General features: G+C 47.4%; 1 protein-coding gene across 1 annotated transcript; it reads right to left on the bottom strand.

Annotated features, from left to right (window-relative positions):
- AHCY (adenosylhomocysteinase) lies at positions 1-25,349 on the bottom strand. The gene is made up of 10 exons (XM_038159165.1): positions 25,198-25,349; positions 23,375-23,565; positions 20,615-20,690; positions 18,710-18,862; positions 13,817-13,929; positions 10,988-11,195; positions 10,104-10,191; positions 9,128-9,245; positions 4,654-4,848; positions 1-977 (listed from the first exon to the last, which is right to left on the bottom strand). The coding sequence occupies exons 1-10, from the start codon at positions 25,223-25,225 to the stop codon at positions 846-848; spliced, it is 1,302 nt and encodes a 433-aa protein (XP_038015093.1). The 5' UTR covers positions 25,226-25,349; the 3' UTR covers positions 1-845.
- Between the last annotated feature and the right edge of the window lie 733 nt (positions 25,350-26,082).

Raw genomic sequence — 26,082 nt, 5'->3', positions numbered from 1 at the left:
TCAGGCCACAGTCAAATCTTTAATAAAAGCACTTGAAGTCAGTGACAAACGTGATACAGCAGACATGACAACTCAGAGAAATCAAGTTGGGGGTAGCAGTGTGTTGCTGGTGTCTGTAGAGGATTGAACAAGGCCCCTAAACCAAATGATCCCCTCAGTGGCTCCTCAGCTGCTCACAACACTCCTGAAGGCTGCTAAAAGTCTCTCTTGCCTCACCCCTCCTCAAGCTGGTATGGCAGAAGCACAAAATGGTCTTGGTTCTGACCAAAACCAATGGAGTAAATTAACCCAGGAAAAAGCTCCAGCTCTAATCTCTGAACAGGAGGCTGAGCTGCTTTTATAGCAAGGAGACCAAGCAACCCATATCCTATTTCCTCCAGTTTCACAATATGCACTTTACCAGGGCACTGCTGTGGAGAGGGCCTGACACTGCCAGTCTCTACTGGGATTTACCTGATTGGAGCAGGGCATGGCAAAAGCATCTGCCTGCAGAAACCGTTCCCCACCTCATGGTGAGCCTGTTCAAAGCTGTCAGCCACTTGTGTGGCAAGACTACACATTCTCATTTAGCCACCTTCTGTCCTGCTCCCCTTACTGGAGCATTACAAACCAACAAAAGGTGCACAGGATCCTTTTCACTGAGATATTAGCTAAGTAACCAATTCTAATTCCAGGAGTCAGTGGTCCTCATCCACTGACAGGGCTCTGAAGGCTCCCTGGTAAAAGGAGGAGTTGTGCAGCACTGAGAGGAAAATGGCAAAAGGGTTGTCCTCAGAAGCCCAGCACACACAAGAGCTTTGGAAGGTTGTATCCCTGCACTTTGGTCTTTGGGTAGTGCCATCTGCTCAGTATCTGTAGTGGTCTGGCTTGAAGGGCCCATCTCTGGACAAGCCCAGGTATTTGGCCTGTTTGTCACTCAGCTTTGTCAGCTTCACACTCAGCTTGTCCAGATGAGCAGCAGCCACAGCTTCATCCAGCTGGAAAACAAAACATTGAGATAAGAACATTAGAACAGAATTCTATTAGTTCAAGAAGTCACAGTCCAGAGGGCAAAACGAATATGTGGAAACCAACAGCAGCAACAAGGGGGACTTACACTTACAAAGCTTTCTTCCTGCCAACATCCCTCACCTGTTTGAGCGCAGGCCTGCACTCACATGGAAGAGCCTTGTGCTTTCGACAGAGTCAGGTTAAATGAGACAAAATTTTATATAATCAAACCCATTTCAATCTCATTTACACATTCACATCCATCCAGCAAGCAAAGAAGAGAGATCAAAGTCTTCAGATAAAAGAATACCCAGTTTGGTAAAATGATAAAGTTTCCACTACAAAGACACCTGGACATACTACACTGTCATTCTAAAATATTATGTAAGTCCTAATACTGGAAAAAAAGTTCTTGCCTTCTCCAGATATCCCACACATAATGGGATAATTATGAATAATTTCATTATTTGTAGGGCACACGAATAATGAAATTCATTCCAGACTCTCCAGTTCAGCAAGACTACTGGTATCTACTGGCACTGTCTTCATGAAGAATAAACCAAGGTGGGCTGTAGGACACAAGCACAGAAAGGTTGATATAATTTCTCTATCCTAGAGGTGTCAGGCAGATATGTAAATGCAAGAAATTGAAAAAATGGATAAAGTGAGAAGGCAGTTAAGTGCTCCAAGAGCAGGTACAGGAGAATCAGAAAGCAAACAGAAGGATGCTGACCAAGCTGCTGTGTCAGAGGGGGATGTACAGCCACAGGGGACATTCACAGGTAGAAAGGACAGCACAAGCAGGGATCAAGGACAAGTGTGATCATTTATAATTCCTGCAAAAACCCAGCAATCATTGCAGAGTAAACAGATACAAGGTAAGTCTAACACAGAGAAGACCAGCAATATTTCCCTCATACTAAAATAGACATGAAAGGCTGCAATATAACTGAAGGGCAGTAGATCAACAAAACAATCAAGGGCCAAACCTGCAGCTTGTGAACTAGCAGGACCTAAATGATTCAAAAACTAGTCCTGGATTTCCCCCTCCAAGAGCCTGTGGTAACAAAGCCACTACCCTGAAGTAATGCCATGCCATGAGCCAGGTAAAAAGCTCCATCTGCACAGAGGGTAACTCACTGCAGCTCAGCCTGCTCACAGTGACCACTGTGGGCCTTTTCCCTTGCCTTTAGGGAACCAGTACAGCCAAAGGCGACAAGACAGAATCAGAAACCTAAGGGGAAATGGTTAAAATGGTGGCAGTGAACCATGAAATCCACCAAAGAGTCAGGTAAACCATGAAAGAAAGAAAACCTAAGGGGAAGGTCCGTGTTTAGAAGGGAAACAAGTATTTAAGCCTAGTACATCCTGTCAGGATGCCATGAAACAAAAAAAAGGAGGGTTAGAAATTGTATTCTCATGTGGTTGATTAGACAGAGGTGTGAAGCTCTCACAGGTGTATTTCCAGTGAATTTAAGACAGATTCCACCCACTTGAAAAGGAACTGAGTCCCTGACAATTCCCAGATGAGGTTTTCAAGCAGCAGCAGGGATCAATTGTTTCACAGCTGCTTCAGCTTGGGGACTTCAAGACTTAGACATAGAGACACACAAATTTAGACGAAGGTAAGCAGACATTCTCACCTTAAAATCAAAGCTAAGCAGGACAGATTTGGTGCCAAGAACATAAGAGACAAGAGGTTTCCTGGATTTCCAGGAACACATGTTGCAGAAATGTGTGCACATTTGTAATGGCCAATCAAAGCAATATTCTTGCAGTCAAAGAAACTGCAGTGTGAGGTACTTGGTAATTTTTAAGTCTTGCATTTGGACCTCAAAGCAATAGCACAGAACAAGGAAAGGCATTAACCCAGAAAATTATCACAGAAAGCTCTTTTGTTGCTTCTGACAAGGTGACTGCTTTATTCTTTGAATAAAGCCCTCTGTGAGGCACAGAGGGTCAAAAGTGTTTTGTCACAGTGGATGGACCTGAGGAGATCACTGCCATATGCTCCCCTAACAGGCAAATTCATATTTAATTACTTGGGGCATTACTTCTCATTTCTATGTATTTCCAGTTCAAATATGCTTACGAAAAATTGTTATTCAGCGAGAGGATGAAGTCACATCAGCAACTCTGGGATCTATTTTCAAGAGAACTGTCAATAAGACTGTTACTTTGAAGACAAAATCGTGGCAGTTTGCTGATCCACTCCTACACTGCATTTCTGGTATGCTTTGCTTGATCCTTAGCTGATGAGTTCATAAACTTAAGTTCTTCAGAAAACATTAGTAAGCCCAAACATACACATTCTACTTCCCAAATGGAAAGTATTTTCAAATCTACTCTCACACCTGGTTGTGCTCCAAGAGCAGTGGGATTTAACTCCAGCATCTTTTTCCATGAACCATCTCAAATTCTCAGGCTTGTTTTGGAAAATTAAAACCATGTTAGTTTTCTAAAAGGAATATGCAAGCTGTGACACGATCCAGACTTTTCCAAGAACAAAGAATGCAGAGATAAGTTTAAAGGGAAATTTGAGGAAATCTGTCATTAATATTTTGTGAAGTTATTAGGACCAGATTGTGATAAGCTCTCTTAAATGGGATCAAGACTCTATCAACCACAGTAAAAGGGATTCAGTTTCACTCCGGCTTCAACTCTGCCCACTACACTTTGCCGCTGGACAGGTTTGTAGAAGGAACAAGCTGGTTGGTTGTGGGGTTTCACCCCCGGATTGGGGTGACCCCAAAAGATGGAAAAGTCCCTCCTCCAACCCGTGCCTTCGAAGAAAGACTCAGTAGTCTTCTGTTGTCTGTTCTCAAGGTTGTTTATTGTTGGTTATCTACAAGATTCTTCTCCCTGAACTGCTGTGGCCTGTTCAGCAGCTCAGACAAAGGCACTCTGCCCTCCCAGGGGGCTGGTGCCATCTTTTATATCATATATTACGTACTACATGTTTATGCTTTTTCTCCAATGCCTACTATCTATATTGAATGGTGACTTTCTACTCTAAACCAATCTGTGAGTGCCAACACCACCAAAGACATGGAGGTTAGGAAGGAGAAAGAAAGAGGACAGGGCACACCCAAGTCCCTCCATCTTAGAACTCCTGACCCCCATGTACAAAACTTGGACCCCTGCGTACAAGGCTTAAAACCCCCCTGTACAGCACTCAGAAATCCTACCCTTTACTTCGTGACTACTTCTACTACAATATCTAAACTTTTGTGACTTCTTGTTCTTCCTGCAAAGTTGGTAAACTGTTCCATGGGTCAGATTCAAAGCCACAGGGGTTTCTGGCTGCATGCCAGGGTCTCAGATGCTTTTGACCTGGGTCTGGAACATCCGAGAATGTCTGTGGGACATTCTGAGTTCCGACAGTTGGTAGAAGCTCTCCAACTGCCACGAGGCAGCACAGGGCTTCCCAGCACCTAGAGAAGTCAAGAAGTGCCTGGATGTTCTGTCACTGGACAGGCAAATCCCAGTTCTGCACATAAAAGAACAGCCCGCTCACACCCAGCACGTTCAAAGCCAAACATCCCCTGAAGGACAGAACCACTCTGCAACAAAAACCTTCAGCAGGAAAATGAGTTCAAGCACCAACAAAGCCACACCTCAAGTTGCCTTCCTTACTAGCACCAATGTGTGGCTGTCACTCACCTTCTTTGGCAGGAAGTGGACCCCTACGGCGTATCTGTCACTGTGGGTCCAGAGCTCGATCTGTGCCAGGACCTGGTTGGTGAAGGAGTTGCTCATGACGAAGCTGGGGTGGCCCATGGCACAGCCCAGGTTGACCAGGCGGCCCTCGGCCAGCAGGATGATGTGGCGGCCGTTGCGCAGGGTGTAGCGATCCACCTGTGGGAGCAGCAGGGCCACGTCAGACACGGGGCAAACCTGGGGGGTCAGGGGGCTTCCCTGCCCCTCAGCAATTCAGGTAGAACACAGACACCCCTCTCTCCATCCCTGGTGTTTGCAAAGCCTGTAGCAACCCTGGGCTTCACAGCACATGCACCTTGGCATCTGCTTTGTACTTTACCAGCTCTCCCATTCATTGAACCAGCTCTCCCATTCATTGAACCAGCTCTCCCATTCATTGAACCAGCTCTCCCATTCATTGAACCAGCTCTCCAACTCTGCTGGCTTTTCCACATGCCAGTGTAGTCCCAGCCAGCTGTGATGGGAATGTGCTGCTAGCAGGAAATCCCAGTTCATCTATACCCACTGGTCACAACTGGTGTGTGGTGACAGGGAAGAGGGAACACCTCTGCATGCAGCAGTCCAGAGCCTTGGCATCTAACACAGGTAACAGGTGGAGCCCTCAGCCTGCTGAGGGTCCCCTGGAACTGTTCCCACCTCTGCAAGGCCAATACATACAACAAACAGCTGTCCTGGCTCTGGTGTACCCTGCTTTGCTCTTGAAGGACCACAGGGATGAACCTCCCCGAGCCACCCCAGGGACAGCAGGACTCGGCACACAGAATCCAGGCTCAGATGTGCTAAGGAGACAGGGCCCCAGCTGTGAGAGTCCCACACAGCTCAGGACACAGATAATGTCACTGTCCCACACAACTCAGGAGATAACGTCACTTAACGTGTGCCCCAACTGCCTGGGCCAGACTGGACTCCTGCAATGTTAAACTTAATTCTGCTTCTCCTTTCCTCTCATTAGCTCCTCCCTGCCCTGCCTTCACCCTAGAGGAGGTTACAATATTAAAGCAATAGTGAAACACCAACATGGCCCATAAGTCACAAGAATATTCAGTGTTAACTGGTATTGATTACTCACTTCATACCAAGCATTTGGGGAGCACTTTGGAAATACTTAAAACATAAGTTTTTCAGCAACCAACTCTGACAAAGCCTAATGCTTCAGACCATTTATCTTCTGCTAGCACAGCAGAGCATCTGTGACAGACCTAAAAGGATCCTTCCTCACAGCTGTATTTAAACTTCAGAAGCTACAAGTTATTTAAGCAAAACACAATTTTCAATTTTGTTCTTAAAGCTTTAGCATGTAAGCTAAAAGCCACACGTGATGAAGCTGTAATTGTAACAATACCCTCTTCTGAAAATCATCCTTGTGCAGGACTTTAGCAGAGGTGCCAAGAGCAACCAATATAAGCCATGTTTTCTGTAATAGGTATTTTGCCTTCAGAGCAGGTGTGTGCCTCCACCTGCTTGCCCCAGCTATGCTTCAATCACAGCACCATTTTCTGCTTCTCAGGTTCACATGACAGATTATTATCATTTCAGCACAACACATGCAGGCAGTAACCACCTGAAAGAGCAGCCCTAAATCAGCCTTGATTTCTCCTGCCCAAAAGCACTCAGCAGGTGGGATAAGAATGATCTCCCCTGAGAAGCTGCAGCTATTATTTTGGATGGCAATTCTCCCTTGTGGACCAGCAGTGACCAGTGCTCAGTCCACCCAGAAAACACCATATGGGCCATCACGAGATTATGGGAGGAAGTAACAAAAGAAGGAACCAGATGGGAAGCAGAACGAGAAAAAACCTGAGAACAGCTACAGTGTTACTTATAACAAACACTGTATTTAGAGACTGAACTACTGAAAAGATAATTGAGCAGTTAAAGTAGCATTTCAGTTTTGAAGTCTGAATTGGGTGGTTTAGGTGTCAAAATCTTATATCCTTACATAATATCCACACAACTTGCCCCTGGACAGCTGCTGGTTCGTGCATAGAACCCCACAACTGCAGCAACCTGTGCTGACAGGAGTCATTCAACGCACAGGGGAACATGGAAAATGCAAAATGAATGCACAGAAATAAATATGAAATAGTAGTGGTACCAGCAGAGGCTTAAGTCAGTACTGTGGAAACACATCTTGTATACAAGCAGATAGAATAGGCTGATTTGTAAGCTCCATAAACTGCTCCAGAAGTAGAATTCAAATTACCCAAGCAATAAGCTCCTCTCCACACTTAGACAAATGCCTCCTCCTTTTTCCCATTGGAATTTACTTGGCTCTGGACTTTCTGGCTGCTTTGCACCTCCCTTCACATCATATAGGAATAACTTAAAAGCCAAAGTTCATGGACCTTGACCTTTCCTTGCCCTCTCGAGTTGAGTTTGTGCTGCAGGCCAGTGTCTGATACTCAAACACAGCTGAGGAGGGCTGCAGTGCAAACCCAGAGCCAAACCAACCTGCCAGCTTTTCAGTAATAAGCCTATTTCCTCCTTACCTGTCCTCTGAAAGCAACACATCAGTCACAATGGTACAGTAAGATGTTTTTCTTATTAAAGTAATAAACATCTCTTATATCAGCCCAGCATTGGTACTGAAACTTTCATGCTGGACACAGTTTCAATTACTTTGTACCGCCAGCTGAAGGTAACCACCCTCAGCCCTGGCATTAATCCTCTCATCAAGAGAGATGTTCCTCATAGAAAGTCAGGGAATTTTGCTCTTGTACTATGTTCCCCTCTCTGGTTCAGGATAAGAAAAGAAGCTGCCAGGTTTCAGTAAAAATCTGAATATTTGGAAAGTTAGATTTCTTCAGCATTGATCCATTAACCCTGACCCCAATTCCATCCTTTACAAAAGGTAATTTTATTTTTGTTTAAACCAGAAACTTGTTACAACTCTCATACCTGGGACCACACTGCACTCTGTCATCAATGCCAGACGGGCTCCTCAAAGCAAATCATTTAGAAAGGGATTTACTGCCTCTGTGCAGGGAGTTTGTATGGTGCCCTATTAACACCCACTTAAATCTTCAACAATGTTTATTCTTCAATCAGTCCAAGGTTTAGTTTTAAAAGAACCTGAGCTAGCAGAAAGCAGGCAGGTACCTGTGGGCTCCTCTAGGAGAAGAGCTGCTGAGCAGAGTCAGCTCCACTAAGGGCACGGGCAAGAACAAACCTGAACACAGTGACAACTTGAGGGTGTAACTCCAGACCTGGTTAAGGCTGTGCAAAGTGACCCAACATACCTTTCACAGGTGCTTAGTAAGACTTTGATGTAGGTGGCCAATAAGCCACAGTTATGAAAATTGGAAGGGCAGATGGAGATCTGAGAAGCATGTTTGTGTGTGGTGTTATTAAAAAGCATAAAACCTATCCCAAAATCCTGCTATCAGCAAGGGCACTCCCTCTTTAAAAGGTAACCACAAGTCCCTCACCAAGTCAGATAAAACCTGGTTTGCTTTATGGTTCTCCCTCAATGCTGGTGTGACAAAACAGTTTTGATCTAGTTCAGTTTTGTTTCTCTGCTCTAAGACACACAGTTGAAAAGCTGAAATTTTCAGATTCTGATTTTCCTTGTGTAGCTATAGCCATAGCTTAACACAAATACATGGCAGGCATGCAAGCTGAGCAAGGGTAAAACATCCCGCCCGGTCTGCCCACACAGGTTTCTAAAAGGAAGCCACCAAGTTTGGAAGAGAAACTCCAGTTTGGAAGAGTACCAGGTAGGCTTTCCTAAGGCTTCAATTTCAGAATAGATTAAAAAAGCACACCACACTTTGAAAACAAAGAGGTGTGAATTTTTTCAAACCTTCACAGAATCCCAAAAGTCATTCCATTGAGATTCCCTTAGGACCATGACTGTTCTGCTGCAGAGCAGTACATGAGCAAACTCCACAACAGGAGATTCAAATCAGGCACCAGGCAACCTATGGGCTCTGCTCTTAAGTTTTATAGGGTGGCTAATGGTCTGCTCTGTATTTCTCATCTACCTTGCTTTTGGAAGCTGAGCTATGGCATTGTTTTCAGCTCAGGGCTATCAAAGCAAGCACATTTGCATAGCCCCTGCCCCAAACATCAAGGCTGAATGGCTCAATTAACTGTCTCTACAACCAACACTGAGGGTAGGCTCTTGTCTCTCAAGGAAGTGGGAACACATGGAGGAAGAGGTACCCATACCAGGCACCTCTCCCCAGAGATCACCCTGAGGGCCTTGGGCACTGGTTGGAAATGATTTCATTCATGCCAGCCCAAGACTATCATGTGCAGCTTGTCCCAGCTTAGCAGAATCTGCATTCTGACCAGAGCAACAGTGGCTTCCAAGCTAGAAACACCAAAGAAGCTGAAGAGAAATACTCTCTAGAAAAGGACACTGCGTAGCTACTGTTTTTTCCCAGCAGGAGAGCCTGTGGAAAGGCTGCCTTACCTGAGGTTTGATATTCACTGCCTCCACTGCATTGTCATTCAGCCATTTGGCATCAACTTCCACATCAAAATGGCCAATATTACACACTATGGCATCATCCTTCATCTGCTCAAAATGCCTGTAAAAAAAAAAGTTGTATCAAAAGTTAATGCACACAGTTTTCTCCCTCAGTAGATGCTCCAATCCACAGCCCTGACAAGTGCCCAGCTCAGTAACTGCATTGACTCTCACAAGATGTGCGGGGCTGGTAACTCCTCCAGGCATGGTAAGTCTACTGGAAAAGACTTTCCATCTTCTAGGGAAGGACATTTCCCAAAGATATAAAAACTTTCTCTCAAGTAAGTATTTTCCCAGTATGAAAATTAATAACCTTTTGTTTGATTGGTCAAAACAAATACCTGCAGTTATTCTCCTTCTTACACAGAAGAAATAATTTTCCTCATGACTTTGAAGTTCCCAGAAGTTTTACATCTCCTCCCACCTAATCTGATCTTCCATTACAACATGTCCAGTCATCATGGCAAAACAAGCAAGGAGTCTGTGTGGAGCTGGGGCTATAAACTGGGATCTAAGAAGCAGTAACTAAACACTGCAGGGCAATACACTGAGAACAGGCTGGTTTCAGCTGCTGATACATACCCACAGATGGAATCACTTTGAACCTTTACCCGCCTCCTCTTCTGTTCACATTTGTCTGGCCTAACACAGAATTCAGCCTTGATACTCTCAATCTCCAAAATTCAATCTACCTTTCTTTTTGTTTCTCCATCATTACATTCCGTAAGCCAGGAACAACTGCAATGTGGCAACATCCAACCAAACTGACCAAAGACTTAATTTCTTACTAAATTAATGCTAAATTCTGGTGTCCAGAAGTCAGACTGTGTGCTAACTGCTGACAGATTATGATTGTATTTTAAAAATGAAATCTAACTGTACAGGTATGCTTTCACTAAGCCAAGTGGCTTGGCCATACCTGCCCTGCACAATGTCAGTGCAGCCAGTGGTGGTGACAAAGATGTTGCCCTCTTTGCAGGCCTCCTCCATGGTTGTAACTTCATAACCTGAAAAGAGAAAATGTTACTTTTCTACACGACCACAAACATTTGTTAACAAGTGGGGCACAATACTAGAAGTAGAAAAGTACAGAGAAAGAATGAGTCAAAAGTTTCTGCCCACACCTAGCCTAGAAATGATGCAAGGAAGTGGGATATTGGTCTTGCTAAACAGCAACAGGGCACAGAAACCATCCATCCCTCACCCTTTTCAAATCTGTGGATCTGTGTATTCAATCTGTGCAGTCTGGCGCAGCACTCAGACTGGATTCAGGGGGTCAAATTTGCAAAAGAAGTGTCCCCACAACACCTGCAGTTCTTGGCAGGTATGAACAGAAATGGGATAAACTGATACCAAAAGGCACAGTTACATGAGGCACCCACAGAAGAGAACAGCTCCAGAGCATGCCTTGAGCTCAGTTGGAAAGACAGAGGACATGGCACTGCTCTTCAAAAAAAACCTATTGAGGGTAAGGTCTGGTATTTTTTAATGTTTTAATTCCAGTCAAGCCTTATCCCACACGGGAGATCAGAACTGCATAACTCAAGGACAATCCTTCAGCCCTACCTCCTCCCACGGTCTCTTGAATCCTTGATTCCTAGCACACCTTCAAGGCCTCTAGTAACAAACTCCTTCCCTAACTGCAAGGAAAGAATTCCTACAGTTAAACTGGATTCAACTGTACCTCAGTAAGGACAGGGCTGAAACCCACTGAACCTTTTTTTGGCCAGCTCTTATTTACTGCTCTACACTGACACGCAGACCCTGTCAGATGCCCCAGTTCCTGCTCTGCTCAGCTCCCACCTTCCATGGCTGCCTGGAGCGCGTTGATGGGATCGATTTCGGTGATGATGACTCTGGCTCCGAAGCTCCGCAGGGCCTGGGCGCAGCCCTTGCCCACGTCCCCATATCCTGCCACCACTGCCACCTTCCCAGCAATCATGACATCTGTGGCACGCTTGATGCCATCGATGAGGGACTCTCTGCAGCCATAAAGGTTATCAAACTTGCTCTGAGGGAGAAAACAGAGCAGTTTCAGAACAGATGAAAGCCACTCAAGTGAAATTTCCTTAAATAAAGAGAATGGACTTATGTGCAAGTAATAGGAGAGTAATTTAAATACTTTAACCACCATGAGGGACAGGAAGCAGACAACCTGGTTAGATGTTTTTATTCATCCAGTTTCAGTCTATGGAGCTATATTGAACATGGGCTTCAACATGGGGAGAAACATTTAATAAATACATTGTATCTACTCACCAGGGCTTGGACTTGCTAAAAATTTGTAAGAGGTAACCTGAGTGTCTTTCACACCAATGTAGGTCTGAGTTCTTAAACCAGATGTTCACCAGTTCCCTGCTGCTGTTTATCAGACAATGAACTGAACCAAGTGCCACAGCAAGGCAAAACACACCAGCAGCATATCATCTTACAAGACACATTCAGCCTGCAGAGCAGCAAGCTGCCCACATCAACCAGGAGCAACTGGTTCTTGCAGCCCCAGAAGATCCAAATTACATCTTTCCCCATGAAGGGTTACCCTAACACTGTCAAGTTACCCTAACACTGTCACTCACTATTCTCAGACTTGCAAAAATTCAGCAAGCAGTCATTCACAGTAACGGTCACTGCAACCAGGACGCCCTGGATTTCATCTCCTCATGGCCCATCACACAACATCCTCCTACTGTAACACTGACGTTAATAGCCAGACCCTCCAAGCAAAAGTGCCCAGATAAATCAGATATCAAATACTACCTCACCCCTTGAACACCTTCCTAAACTCAAACACACCTTGTTGTGATTTTTGTAATGCTCCTTCTTCTTCTGGAGCCTTCTGTTTTGACCAGGAGGAGGGGCTGTACAAACAGATTTGATTATTTGGGGAGTTACAGAGACCAAGAATTTTTAAAGAAGCTGGCTACTACTCTTGTGTTGTGCTTCACAAGGAAGCAATACTAAAAAATCTCCATTCACAGCAAAATTTTGGTTTTAAAGCCTGTCCTGGGTTTCTACAGCCTTAGGGCAACAATCCTTCTCGCTTTTACTTAACACAGCACTGTCTGCTACAGGCAATCCTAAGATTAAACTCCCAGAGGCAGCAATCTGGTCTAGTGGAAAGCACATCCACAACACTTGCAGTTCTTGTAAGTATGAACAGAAATGGGATAAACTGCTCATGGCAGAAACTGGCCAAAGTGTAACAAATTATATCTCAGATCCAGAAGTTCCTGACTCAGTGCCTATAACCATTACCAGAGGCATAGCTGCCATTAATACATGAGAAAACTGTGTTACCAATCCTTCAAATTCTAGAGCTAGTGCCAGTTGGTATCCCTCTTTCCTAGTCCTTTCCTTGCAGCATGGAGGAAAAAAACATGGTCAGATTTGATTCCTCATCACCAAACCCCCCAAATGCAGTCAAAGCCTCCCAGGTGTCTGTGCATTCCCATGCAGGTAAGAGTACAGTGCTGGACACAGACATCTGCCCCACCCAAAACACATTTGAGTGGCAGAGGGGAAGAACAGAGCTGGCTGCTGTGCCTGCCTTCTCTCTCCAAGTGTTAGCACAGGAACCTGGCACCAACTGCAAATATCAAACTGGGAGAGCAGAATTTGTCAGCTCAGTTGCACATTTTCCCAGAGATCTGTAATTGTGGTTAGTACAAATCTTGTACTATATAAATACCAAACAGTACTTGAAAACAAGCACTTGCTTGGCACTGGAATCCCAAATCGCCTCAAGGGCTTTGTTAGAAACATCTGAATTCCCAGTCCACCAAACATTACTAATAATTATTATGCAACTGGCACAAATCTGGGTGAAAAGGATGTGAAGAACTTCCTTCAACATTAACTGGATTCCAGCCTCACTACCTATGAAGTGTCAGGTGCATCTTAGTGAGCAGAAAGGAGACAGCAAACTGCTGAGAAGGCAGGCCAAACATGAGAACTGCCAACCCAACAGGATAAGGTCTGTATGGGAACTTGAAATAGATTCAGTAACTAGATTTAAAAAAACATCAAGATGCATAAACATGTAGTACACCATTAATTCCCACTATAATTCATCTGCAGCCAAAAAGCACCACCACCCTTTAAAAACCATTCCACTTCATTCTCAATTCACCAGGGTTTATCTTGGAAGCAGTACTAAAGCTAAGCAAGGGATAAATATCTCCCTCCTGTCCTCTCCTTTGCATCTGCTGCTCACTGAGATCAGCCATAGGCTGACCAACCAACCTTTACCAGCACAAGCTCAAGGAGGTCACACTCTCAATTCCAGCTGGTATCTCACACCTGCCTGGGGGCTTTAAGCTACTCCGAGCGAGGACAAGCTCCTTGCCACAGGTACTGACTGTGCCCAGGAGTCCTCTCCAAAAGTGTGTTCACATTATAAAACAGCAGAAGAATGCGTGTCCTTACATACAAAAAACCCAAATCCTTGATGTCCTGACAACAAGGCATTTAAAATGACATCAAGGTCTCACTTTAAGGAGGGTGGAAATCACCATTCAGAACCGGTTTAGGAAAAGCTCAGCAAGAGAATGAATACCTTCATGGCAATGACAATATCCCAACATCAAGCTGGTCAGAGAGCAGAACACTGCAGAAGGGCTCTGTCTGTATTACCTTGGTGACAGAGTCATTCACATTGATAGCTGGCACTTTCAGGGTCCCATTGGCCTTCATTTTGTACAGGTTGTGAACCCCAGTGGTTGTCTCTTCTGAAATACCTCTAATTCCTGTGGGAGGAATAAAAGTATTCACCTTAGCTGGAGTCAGTGCTGTGCAAACCAGGCCATCCAGGTGCTGGGAGCATCCCCCCAGAGGCTTATGTTAAACAATCCCTTCCCAGAGAGAAGGGACGAGATGAAAGCCCTCAAACAACTGCAGGAACACCAGAGGACGTGCTTCAGAGCCACACACCTACGCACCTGCCGGTGCTGTGCCCGGCTCCGGGGGAAGGCAGGCGGATGCTTTGCCGCAGCCCCTCGGGGTCGGTTTGTCCGGGGGGGCAGGATCGGGGCCGGGATCGGCCTCAGCTCCGGCCCCGGCGCGGCCGCGCTCCGCGGCGCCGCAGCGCCCTCTGCTGGCGGCCCGGGGCTCCCCCTTCCGCTGGCGGCCCGGGGCTCCCCCCTTCCGCTGGCGGCCCGGGGCTCCCCCCTTCCGCTGGCGGCCCGGGGCTCCCCCCTTCCGCTGGCGGCCCGGGGCTCCCCCCTTCCGCTGGCGGCCCGGGGCTCCCCCCTTCCGCTGGCGGCCCGGGGCTCCCCCCTTCCGCTGGCGGCCCGGGGCTCCCCCCTTCCGCTGGCGGCCCGGGGCTCCCCCCTTCCGCTGGCGGCCCGGGGCTCCCCCCTTCCGCTGGCGGCCCGGGGCTCCCCCCTTCCGCTGGCGGCCCGGGGCTCCCCCCTTCCGCTGGCGGCCCGGGGCTCCCCCCTTCCGCTGGCGGCCCGGGGCTCCCCCCTTCCGCTGGCGGCCCGGGGCTCCCCCCTTCCGCTGGCGGCCCGGGGCTCCCCCCTCTGCCCAGCCCGCACGGACGCACACCATATCCTGGGCTGGGAGGAACCCCCAGGATCACCCAGCCCAGCCCCAGCCCTGCCCAGACCCCCCAACAGCCCCACCCTGGGCATCCCTGGCAGTGCTGTCCCAACGCTCCCGGAGCTCTGGCAGCCTCGGGGCCCATTCCCTGGGGAGCCTGGGCAGTGCCAGCTGTTCCCTGGAATCCTGTCACTGGTCACGGTGATCAGCCTCCTCCTCTTCCCTCACAAGGAAGTTGTAACTGCAATGAGCTCTCCCCTCAGTCTCCTTCAGCTGAACACCTCAGCCACTCCTCACATGGCTTCCCCTCAAGGTCCTTCACCATCCTTGTGTCCCTCCTTTGGACATTGTCCAATAGTTTAACATTTTTCTTATATTGCAGTGACCAAAACCACACAATATTCAAGGTGAGGCTGCCCAAGCCCAGAGCAGGGCAGGCCAATCTCCTCCCTTGACCAACTAACTGGTGATGCCACCCATGACACAACTGGTCCTCCTGGCTCTAGGGCATTGCTCACTCAGATGCCAAATCTAGTCCAAATCCATCCTCACTCCTCAAAAAATCCAGCTGTGAGCTGGTCCAAGCCCAGGCAGGAAACTCTTGAGAGCAATTCAACATGGTTTTCACAAGAGAACTTGGACAGATTCCCCAGTGGAGCCTGAGATGGAGCCATGAGACCCTCCTGCTTCCCATACCACTCTGTAGCACATGAAGGAAATGAGACCAACAGCACTAGAAGGGAAAAGGCTGATTAACTGCAGAAGGCTCCAGAAAGCTCACTGCAGCTTTTTAATACCTGAAATGGGCTTACGAGATGTGGACACACTGTTTAGCATGGCCTGTTCCAACAAGACAAGGGGGGATGGTTTTAAATTGAAAGACGGTGATTCAGACTAGATATAAGATACCTATTTTTTTTCCTTTTCTTTTACAACGAGGGTGGAATATGCTGCCCTGAGAAGTGCTCTAGGTCCCATCCCCGGGAATGTTCAAAGGGCTTTGAGCAACCTGAGTTGAAGTTGTCCTGCCCATTGCAGGCAGGTTGGACTAGACAGCCTTTAAAAGGTCCCTCCCAACCCAAACCATTCTGTGATTAGGCTGACTGAACCCCACCACTTCTATCTTACCACAGAGCCCTCAACAGCCCCGCTCCCCTGATGGTCACCTGCTGAGGGAACGCATCCAGGCTTTGGCATATTTAGGGCTTGCTTAGAGGAGCAAGGAGAGTTTAAAGTTCACAGTGCAACCCTGTGTACAGAGAAATGGAGGATCTGTTGACAATCTCCCAAAAGCATCAGTTTCCAGAACTGCCTGGATCATGGACAGTCATCCCCTTGAAGAAAAGCTTTTGGAGATCACAGCAGGAACCTCCACTTCAAACCTGCCCTCTCACCTCTTGTGTATCTGGCAAACAAGAGACACACTCCTCATCCTTCAAAGGGTCTCCAGGTGAGAGTCCTGAGCTTAGCAGATTTTTCCACGACACTAAGCAGACCTCACATCCCATATGCCAACATCTTCCCCTCCCTAGAGGCACTCCAGCAGTGCCCCAGGTGCCATTCGCAGCGGATGGACAAGTTTGAATCAAACTGACACAACCTTGCTAAATGCTCAGACCTGTATTTGTCACCTGAACAAAGAGCAAGTCTGATCAATGAATCACAGCGAGCCAGTCTTCCCCACACTCGGCTTTTGCACAGCTGACTTTCCCCATTGGTCAGTTCTCATTTTCCCCCTTTCTTCCTTTATTTATCTTGGTATTAAGGGCATTTGGCTTAATGGAATAAGCCAACAGTACAAAGGCCATTCTGCCCTCTAACTGCAGGCACACTTCAGGAGAGAGGAAGCTTACTGAGCAGTTCCACATACACATTTAACTCATCTCCTAGTTGAAGCAATACTACTTTCAATTGTTAGCTGCACACTAGGTCCGAATTATTTAAATTAGAAGTAACTGAAGCATGGAAGACAATTCCCTCTGAAATAAGCCCAGAAAACGTATCCAGCCTTTAAATGGCAAATGGCATTTTCAGCTGCCTCATGCCAAAATGTCTCCCATGCTCACAATCCACACACTGTGCATGCTCTTCCAAGGTCACTCTCATTCCACTGCCAGAGAGGTCAGATTTACCCACAAGCCCTTAAGATATATTAGCCTCTGTTAGCTATAAGATATCAAAATTGGATGGTACACTTCTTCATTTAAACAGACTTTGCAGCAAAAGGCTAAGCACAGTCTCAGACTAAGGAGATCAAGACTCTACTCCATGAGTCCCATTCTGGAAGTTTTTCTGTTTCCAAGGAGCAATGGAAGGTAAAACAGATCAAATTTGTCATCCTCTACAGAAATCAGTCTTTTTACTGAACTGCTGCAAGAAGCTTTTTAACTACAGCCAATGCAGACAGCCACACATTTTGGGAAAGGAAACCCTGACAGACATTGCATCCTCCCTAGACTCTTTTAAAACCCCAGAGGAAGAGTAATTTCTATGAATTTAGGAAGCAAACCCAGACAGGGATGTTTTTTATCAGAGGCAGGCTACACATGTATGTCAAAACATGAGACAGTTCAAGAGCCATTGTCCTACTGCACTGTATTATACTGGTGCCTTCTCTACTGGGAGCACAAGACTGGCAAGAGGGTGAAAAGGGCTGGAGAGGAGAAAGAAGGACAACAGGAGGGCTGAAAGTGTGAAAGAAGCTCAGCTCAAGTACCTCTGGAAACAGACACCAACTAAGGTGTATATGGAGGTGAAAAAACCCTGCAAAACCGAGAATGAACACAGGAAATACTTTCTTTGGCCTCTGACAACACCAGGAAGACAGAGAGGGATGACCAATTGTATTCAATCGTATTCCTGGGCATCAAACCTGGGAAAAGCAAGAGGTCATGCATATCACAAAGAGGCAACCCAGGAAGCACCAAAACTTTGATGGAAGAGAGGCTGAGCAAAGACCAATGAAAACCTTTCATCAAGGTTTAAATAACACAAAGATGTTGAGTGTTGGATTATGGGTGACATCAGGCTGAGGATGAAGGACAAAGTGAGGCTTGTCGCAGAGAAAGTTTCCCTCTTTCTGGTGCCCCTACCTGCAGCAGCACACGGATGAAGGGCAGAGTCCCAGACTCCCCACAAACAGCCTTATTGACAGCCTGCCACCTTCAGATTTTTTCCTCCTATCTTCCTACTAAAGCAGAGCATGAGTCAGAGGAGAGCTGATCCAGCAGGCTTCTACAGCAAACTCCCCTCTACAAAAGCACCAACACACCCCACTGTATCACCACCCAATTTCCTTCACATCCCAGACCAAATGTGCCCCTTAACAACCCTGGGCACACATCTTGCTGCAGCACAGCTGATGGACACTGGCAGGGCTAAGGAGAGTTTGAAATACTTACCAGGCACAGATCAGCCTGGTCATGTCAAATTTCCTTCACATAAATCTTTTGCATAAACACATGCTAGCAACACTACACTGATCAGTTTTACTAACTTGCACTGAAGGCAAATCAAAGCAAGAGCTCCTGACTTCATCAGCATCTTCACTGACAAACTGAATGAGTATTTAAGATAGAAAACTGTTCATTTTCCACAGAAAGCTACAGGTGGTCATGACTTCATTCAGAACTGCACTAAGGCAATGGGTAAGAAATGCATTAATGTAAAATTGTTAACTGCAAACAGACATTGAGCAGTTCTAGAACAGAGCCCTCTTTCAGGAAGCTTTTGGCATGACAGCAGAACTAACTAGTGGTCATTCTCAGGTAATGGGCACAGTGAAGTATGGCCAGGACAGGTCACTGCAGCTACAGAGCAGAGGTGGGAACAGCTCCTGCAAGTAAGAAATTCTGGTCTTGAACTGTAAGGAATTTTCACAGCCAGTTTGTACATGCCTGTCCCTCTTCCCCCACCTCTTTTTACACATCCCCCACCCAAACAGCCTCCCAGGCAGAACTGTGCCTGCCAAAACAAAACACAAGTCACCTTTCAGCAGCTGTGGGTATTTGGTATGAACTAGGTTGGTAAGATCTCCACCATCATCCAGAATCATGTTGAGGGGCTGCCCATCCTTGAAGTACAGGGTCTGCTCGATGCACCATAAGTATTCCTCATCTGTCTCCCCTTTCCAGGCAAACACTGCATGGGAACAAACACAAACCATTAGCCAGTTTCTTACTCAGCATGTAGTGAAGCAGCCAAAGGAAGATTTCATCAGCAGCTCCCAGTAGCAGCTGACAGACAGATGATTATCTGTGCCTGCAGGCCAGCAAGGACATCTGCACTGAAAAACAGACCTCAGAATAATCACTGTTCCAGGCCACAAACATGGTCAAAATTTTGAGACTTCATTGTTCTCCTTATTCTTCTTCCATGTTAAAAAGGAGAAGACAAAGCAAACTAAAGCAGACTCACATCCACAGCACCCCACTCATTAGAAATAGCCACTGGACATAATGATACGGATAAACGAATACACAACCACAGCATTTTCTAGCACAGCAGAAAAGAGGGACAGATTTCAGCATGAGCTAAGCAGCAGAATATAAACTCTTCAACTCCGAGTTTAAATTCTAGTCTCTCTAGCCCAGCCCTAAAATCCAAGTTGAGGTGCCTCATCTGCTCTAATCAGGTTGTATTTCTATGTCAGTACAGCCCCAGCAACAGGCTGCCACCACTGGTATGTGGCAACCACTAGGATTTGCTTTTTTCCAGGCATCTGTACTGTCTTCATGCTATACTCAATCCTCAGAAGTACTCAGCCACTCAAACACTTATGGGCACATTATTTAAAGACCCAAACATTTGGCTAAACTGTTGTGTTTTGACTGTTTATGCAGAAAACTGCTTGAGCCATGAAGAGCCAATCATGCAATTGCCTATTCTGAAGCACTGTGAGTCAGGATCTCATATTGAAGCCACAGGACCAACACCCCACCAGGGTCTCATAAATTCAGTATGTGAAGCACAATATTAACAAAAAGAGCAAGTTCCAAAAATAAGCATACAGAGGGCAATGGTCACACACTCTGACAAACACTCAACCTGTAAATGGCTCTTCAGTTGAGTTTTGTGTGTTGAAAGCAGTGAGGAAGAGAACCCAACATCTAAAGAATCCCAAGTGGCCCTCTGACATCCCACACCAGAGGCAATGCCTGAAGTTGGTAGTGCCAAAGGAGCTGATGAAGGTATCACTCTGTTGCCATAGAATGTGCCACAGTTAGGGAAAGACCTGTGGCAATAACTAACTATAATAGAAATGAGAGACCCCTTCCAAAGCAGACTGCCAGAAACCAAATTTAGCCTCTGCCAACAGCTGGGCTCAGTTCCCAGCACTGAGGATTACATTTCCTTCAGCTGAATTACACAGCAGACAGCTTCAGGTATTTATACTGATCCATGAGGAATTGCTCCTTATTGGAACCTGACAGTAACAAGACAGCAGCATCCTGATACAGAACCTAAGGGATATTAGGCAGGAAAACAGCTGGGCTAATTCTATTCTAAAAATATCTTGGGTGTTGACCGTGCCACTGTGACAGGGCACGTGGCAGTTCCCTTACTGTTCCCAATCCCTATTTAGCACAGAGCTTGCTGGAAAGCACTAAACACATCCAGCTGCACACACCTACACACCACTCCATTTCATCACCCAGCCCATTCCATCATCTTAATGAGATCTAACAGAGCCCAACAGCAGCCTTTGCTGGGAGACCTGTGCACAGGCTGATGCAACACAGCCTGAATCAAATGTCCTGGTTTGTAAAAAACACTGCTTCTGATGGGCTGTTTCTATCTGCAAGCTTGCTCAGATCTTGATGTGTACAGTTTGATTTAGCAGGAACAGGCAGTACAGCCCAACTCAGCCAAACCAGAACATGGAAAACTTACCAGGGATACCAGCTTTTGCAATAGCAGCTGCAGCATGGTCCTGAGTGGAGAAAATGTTGCAGCTTGACCATTGTACCTGGAAAACAACCAAGTTTTGTTTGCTGAACAAAGTTCTGAGATATCGGGACTCTATCAAACATAGGACTTAAAAAGGGAACAAGAGCAGAAAGAAATTAGTGCAGATTCCTGCCTCTTTCAGTAGCTCTACAAAGATAAGGTGAGAACTGGGTGTCTAAGTCAGGGAAAATAATATCACATGGAGAGAATGTGAACGAGCTTTAATTGTGCCATATATTCAGCCATCTCCTTGCTCACAAGCACTTCTCCCAGACAGCCAGAGCATACTTCAGATCTTCAGGGGTGCCCAACAGGCACAGGGTGCCCACAAGGTGGGTTTGGGAAGTTTTGGTGAATAAAGGTCAGGTTTTCAGAACAGCCCTACAGCAAGTGTCCACTGAGGGTATGGACTTGCAGCAACACACCTGCTGGCACTCACAAGAGTCAGAAATGCAGCCGAAACATTACACTCAATGCAGGCATTCTCTAAGATTATGCTCACCCACCTCCCACTCTGTGTTCCAGTCATGGAAGCTTTTCCAGCTGAGCTAAGTATTTTCCTCAGATTTCATAACTAGGCTCAGGCACCTAGAAAAGCAACAGCATGTTGCTGAGTTGCATTGAAAAGGATCTGCATACCTACTGCAACTCACAGCACCACTTCCCAGAGCCACATACCCTCTGCTCCCCACAGGGCTGACGGACAGCTATTTATTTGCATGTTCACTGGTTACAGAGCTTGAGTAGAGAGGGCAATAAGGCACAACCACCCAGCCTGCTCTCAGATACTCATCCCACCTGATCAAAAAGTGACATTTTGAAGTAAAGGGTGCAGTAGGAAGCAGCCTACACTACCAACACTTGTCATGAAAACACACCTGAAAGGAGCACAGGAAAACAGAATCCATAACCTAAAGCTGCACCTCCTCACCTAGGTTTTTGCAAGCTCCCCCCATACCAGCAGAGGTGACATCAGGAGGTGTCATGACATTCAAAGCATACAGAATACCTATATACTGTTTACACTTCAGACTTGATACAGACTTGTGGTAGTGACATAAAGCCTAGAATAACTGCAACACCTGATGAGCTCAGACCCTAGTGTTTACATCATTGGTTATGGAAAGGATTATTTTTTGTTACAAATTATGAAGCACAGAGTATTTATTCTATCCTTATTAACACAGCCAAAAAATGGACACCAAGGTTACTATGCTGCAGTGAGCTACATCCTCATTACATGGGGTATCATTTTATCAGTTTCATTCCTCCCTCCCTGGCACCGAAGTTCTGACAGAACAGGTGAACCAGGGCTGAATCCAAACTCAAAGCCTAAACTAATCCACAGGCATCAGGACAAGGAGTTAAAACAGCAACGCATGCCTTTAAAGGTACAACCACATCTTAGAGAAACCAAGTCTCAGCAGGTACCTCCCCTGAATGACTTGGATGAATCCCATATAACACTGATCTGGGGTTATGCTCAGCTTAAAGCAGCTCGGCAATGTTTAACGAAGCACACAGCTGCCTCCTAGGCCAGCCATACTAAGATGCAGCAACCAACAGGAGCAGCAAGGAGCTTTTCCAAATTTCAACAGCTACTGCTTCCTTTTAAATCCTGCGGAGGGACAGGAGTACCACATGGAGTGGCTGGAATAAAGCCAGGACTGTACCTCCACATCAAAGCTCTCCTTCAGCACTGCATCATTTGCAACCACAGGACAGCTCTGAGCAGGCTGGGGAACACCTGCACAGCAGCATGTACCTTGCCCAGGCTAACCTGGCACAGTGTACATACCTACCTCCTCCTCTTTTTGAGGAAACACCTTCACTGCTATGGAGGAAACTCCTCCTTCTCCCAACGCCTTTTAATCAGCAGGACACTGCTCAATTCTTAACTCTTCCCAGAGAGGGATCCTACATAGGGCACCTCTGGGCAGCCAAACTGCAGGAAGAAGGAACTTCAGATCATATACATACTTAATGATCCATCAAAATTCCAGTCAGCTCACTGCTCAGCACACAAGCAATGCAGATTGTGCTCAGATACCTGGTTCTCCTCATGCCCTCTACAGCAAACAATCAACTGTGATGCCTGGATTTCATTCAGCAAGTCAGGCATGGGACACAAGGCAGTAAATGGCTTCTAAGTATCTCAGACTTTAATATGGACGAGAGTGACTGGTTCCTAGTAACACAAAAAATTCAGTGGAGGTGCCAGCCCGCGGTCCCTGAGCCACAGTGCATCCCTGTTCTTTTCTTGCACATCTGAAGGGCCAGCACAAGCTCTCAGTAAACTTCATTAGATTTTGCTGACTTTACCAGGGCAGAGTGGGGTTCTTAATACAGGCTAATCTGTGCTGGAGGCAGTCCCTAGAGCTGCAGCATGAGCAGCCACAGCACTGCAAGCCTGAGCACAGCACGGCTGCGTGGGAGCAGCTGTGGGCACTGCCCAGGGCACAACAGGCACTCAAAGCGCAGCTTGTCCACAGGAAACACACACACCCCACGCCCCAGAGGTGCTGAGGGCAAGCAACAAGCTTCTTGCTCAAGGAGAGAAGACAATCCATCCACGTGGAGATTGCAGCCTCATCCAAAAAGCACAGACATTTGCCAGGATTCCATAACGTGTTACATAAGCAGGAGCAGTGACCTGGCAGAGGGTTACCCAAGAGCTGAGGGAGAAACTCAGAGCCACGTTACCTCAGCCCCCAGCACGATGAGGGTCTCTATGAGCACTGCTGTCTGCACAGTCATGTGGAGGCAGCCGGCGATGCGGGCGCCTTTCAGCGGCTTGGATGCAGAGTACATCTCCCTCATCTTCATCAGCCCTGGCATCTCATTCTCTGCAATCTCAATGGCCTTGCGACCCCAGTCTGCAAGGCTGATGTCAGCTGCAAGAGAAGCAGGACAGGTGTCGGAGTTTGAAAAGCTGAAACTTTGGTATTGGTTCACACACTTGTGGGTAGGCACTGGCTGCAACAGCTGAACTGAACACCCAGCAACAGCTGGGAGACAGAGTTGCAGAAAAACCAGACCCTATTCCAGTTATTTCCTTGTTCTTTGCTATGGTACACAAGCTTAGACCATACCTAACAGCCCCTCATGCTACTGCAAGAGGTTATATATCAACTGTGATCTAGTGCCCATACATCCTGAAGTCCATGAATTCAGTAAGCCATAGCCTTAAGCACTTTTTACAGACACTTAAAAAGAGTCCAAAACTTCCTATAGGGACAGACTTCCACAGTATTGACCTGCATGCGGGGAGGGGTTGGGTGTAGGGCAGGGCACACTGAGAATGTTCCCTAAGAGTGCACCAGGAGCTGAACCCAGCTTAGCTCCCCCTCCTCACAGCAAAGCTGCAGGTCCTTCCCCATTGGTCCTTCCCCCCTGGATCCAGAAAAATGATTTTAAGTGACTGTAATCTTGGTTACCAGTCTACTTTGACTTTTCTAAAAAGTATCTACAGCAGAAAAGTCCAGCAAAAAATAAACAAGAGAGACTTCTGACAGGCTTACTGCACTCATCATGGATGTCCAACCCAGCCTTAAAAACACAAGAGTCAAGCAGATAATGCCCAGCTGCATCAACTCTGCAGCACCAGCCAACACAGATTCTCCTTCTTACTTGGTTTGAGATTCTTTGAGAGATTTCAGAAGTTCCCCATTCCATTTAGACCATAGTCAGATGCTTTTTTTTGTCACCTACCTCATGAACAGAGATTGTTTAGAGCACTGGAGAACACCAGAACTCCGAGTCAGACTGCTGGGTTTAATACAGACACATTAACTGCATTTTGCTGCAGAACGAAGCGTGGGGCCACTGAAACTATTGCACGTGCTAGAGCTGACTGGAGCACAGCCTGTATACCAATGGGACTGAAAACTGCCTGAAAACAGGCAAGGAAAGGACGACAGAAACAAATATATCAAGAGGAAGAGGTTTAATCTTACCCCTGTTAACGGCTTGGTAGCTTTATCAGGGCTGCTTTAAAAATATCATGCAGTAATTTAGGTTCAGAGCCTCTAGGGTAAATTATTTATGAATCTGAGCCTTAGACACTAATGTTCTTTGAATGAAGCCTCCAAGGAACACCCAACTCCTTATAAAAACTGGTGTTCTTTTGAAGTTTCAGGTCTACAGAAATATCCGCCAAAACCTTCAGGGCACATGAGTCAAAGGTCCCAGAATGGGAAATACTTTCACCTTCCGAACTAAGCCTGTTCCCGCCAAGGGCTCTGAGCAGCGGGGAAGGGACTGGGCAGCCGGGCCGGGAGAGCGGCACAACCGCGAGTGGGAAGCCGGCGCTGCCGCGCCCCCGAGCCCCCTTCCCCCGCTGTCGCTCCCCCAGCGCACAGGGGGCTCAGGCCTGGCTCCACCGCGGGCAGGACCCGCCGTCCTTTCCCCCGCGGCCGCATCCAGCGCGGGGCCGCAGCCGCCGAGGCCGCACTTCCCGCACCGCGCTCGCCCCGGCCCGGGGAAGGTGCCGAGCACGGCGGAGCCGGCCCGAGGCTCGCACTCACCCACTTTATAGGGCAGTCGGTCCGACATGGTGAGGCTGCGCGACCGGCGGGCAGGAGAAGGCGGCAGCAGCTCCGGGCGCGCTTTAAGTAGAGGCGGCGCCGCTTTGCGTGAGGCGGGGCCGGGCTGCGCTTCCTCCGGGCCGCGCCGGCCGCGGGCCCGCCTCCTCTGCGAGCAGCGAGGGCACAGAGTCCGTGGGCGTGCGCTGTCCCCAGAACCTGCCCGTCTGCAGAACCTGTCCGTCCCTAGATCCAGTCCCCCCGCCCCCAGATCCTGCCCCCTGGTACGGCCTCTGCTGCAGCTTCAGCCCCGTGCCCGAGCAGGCTCTGGCGGCCGCTGCACCCGCCGCCACTGGTGCCAGCACAGGAGCCGGTGCATAAATATCGGCAAGGATGGCTCAGAGCATGGACCAGGCTCTGCTCTGTGGGACCCAGCGATGGGATAAGAGGCAATGGGCAGGAGCTGAAGGAAGATCCACTTGAACATGAGGAAGATCTTTATTTTGCAAGTGACCACTCACTGGAACAGACTGCTAGAGAGGCTGTGGAGTCTCCTTCACTAGAGCTGTTCCAGATCCGTGCTGTGGGATGGGTCTGTTTGACCCAGGATGTGGGACCAGAAGCCCCACTGTGGTCCCTTCTAGCCTTACCCATTCTGGGATTCTATAACCCAGAGCCACATGAAGCCACAGCAGGTCCCAGGGCAGTGCCAGAACAGCCCTCATTCCCGATGCCAGGCCTCTCCACATGGACACTGAGCAGGCAGCACTCCCTGTTTCACTTCCCAAAGAGGATCCCACGAGATGTTCAGTGTGAAGTGTTACCCTTGGGTACACAGACCCCTCACTGCAGCAGGGAGCAAAGCAATGGGCAGGGTACAACTGGTGA

The sequence above is a fragment of the Motacilla alba genome, chromosome 20 (assembly GCF_015832195.1).
Source record: "Motacilla alba alba isolate MOTALB_02 chromosome 20, Motacilla_alba_V1.0_pri, whole genome shotgun sequence".
In the NCBI taxonomy this organism is placed as follows: Eukaryota; Metazoa; Chordata; class Aves; order Passeriformes; family Motacillidae; genus Motacilla; species Motacilla alba.
This window is presented reverse-complemented; position numbering and strand designations above follow the sequence as displayed.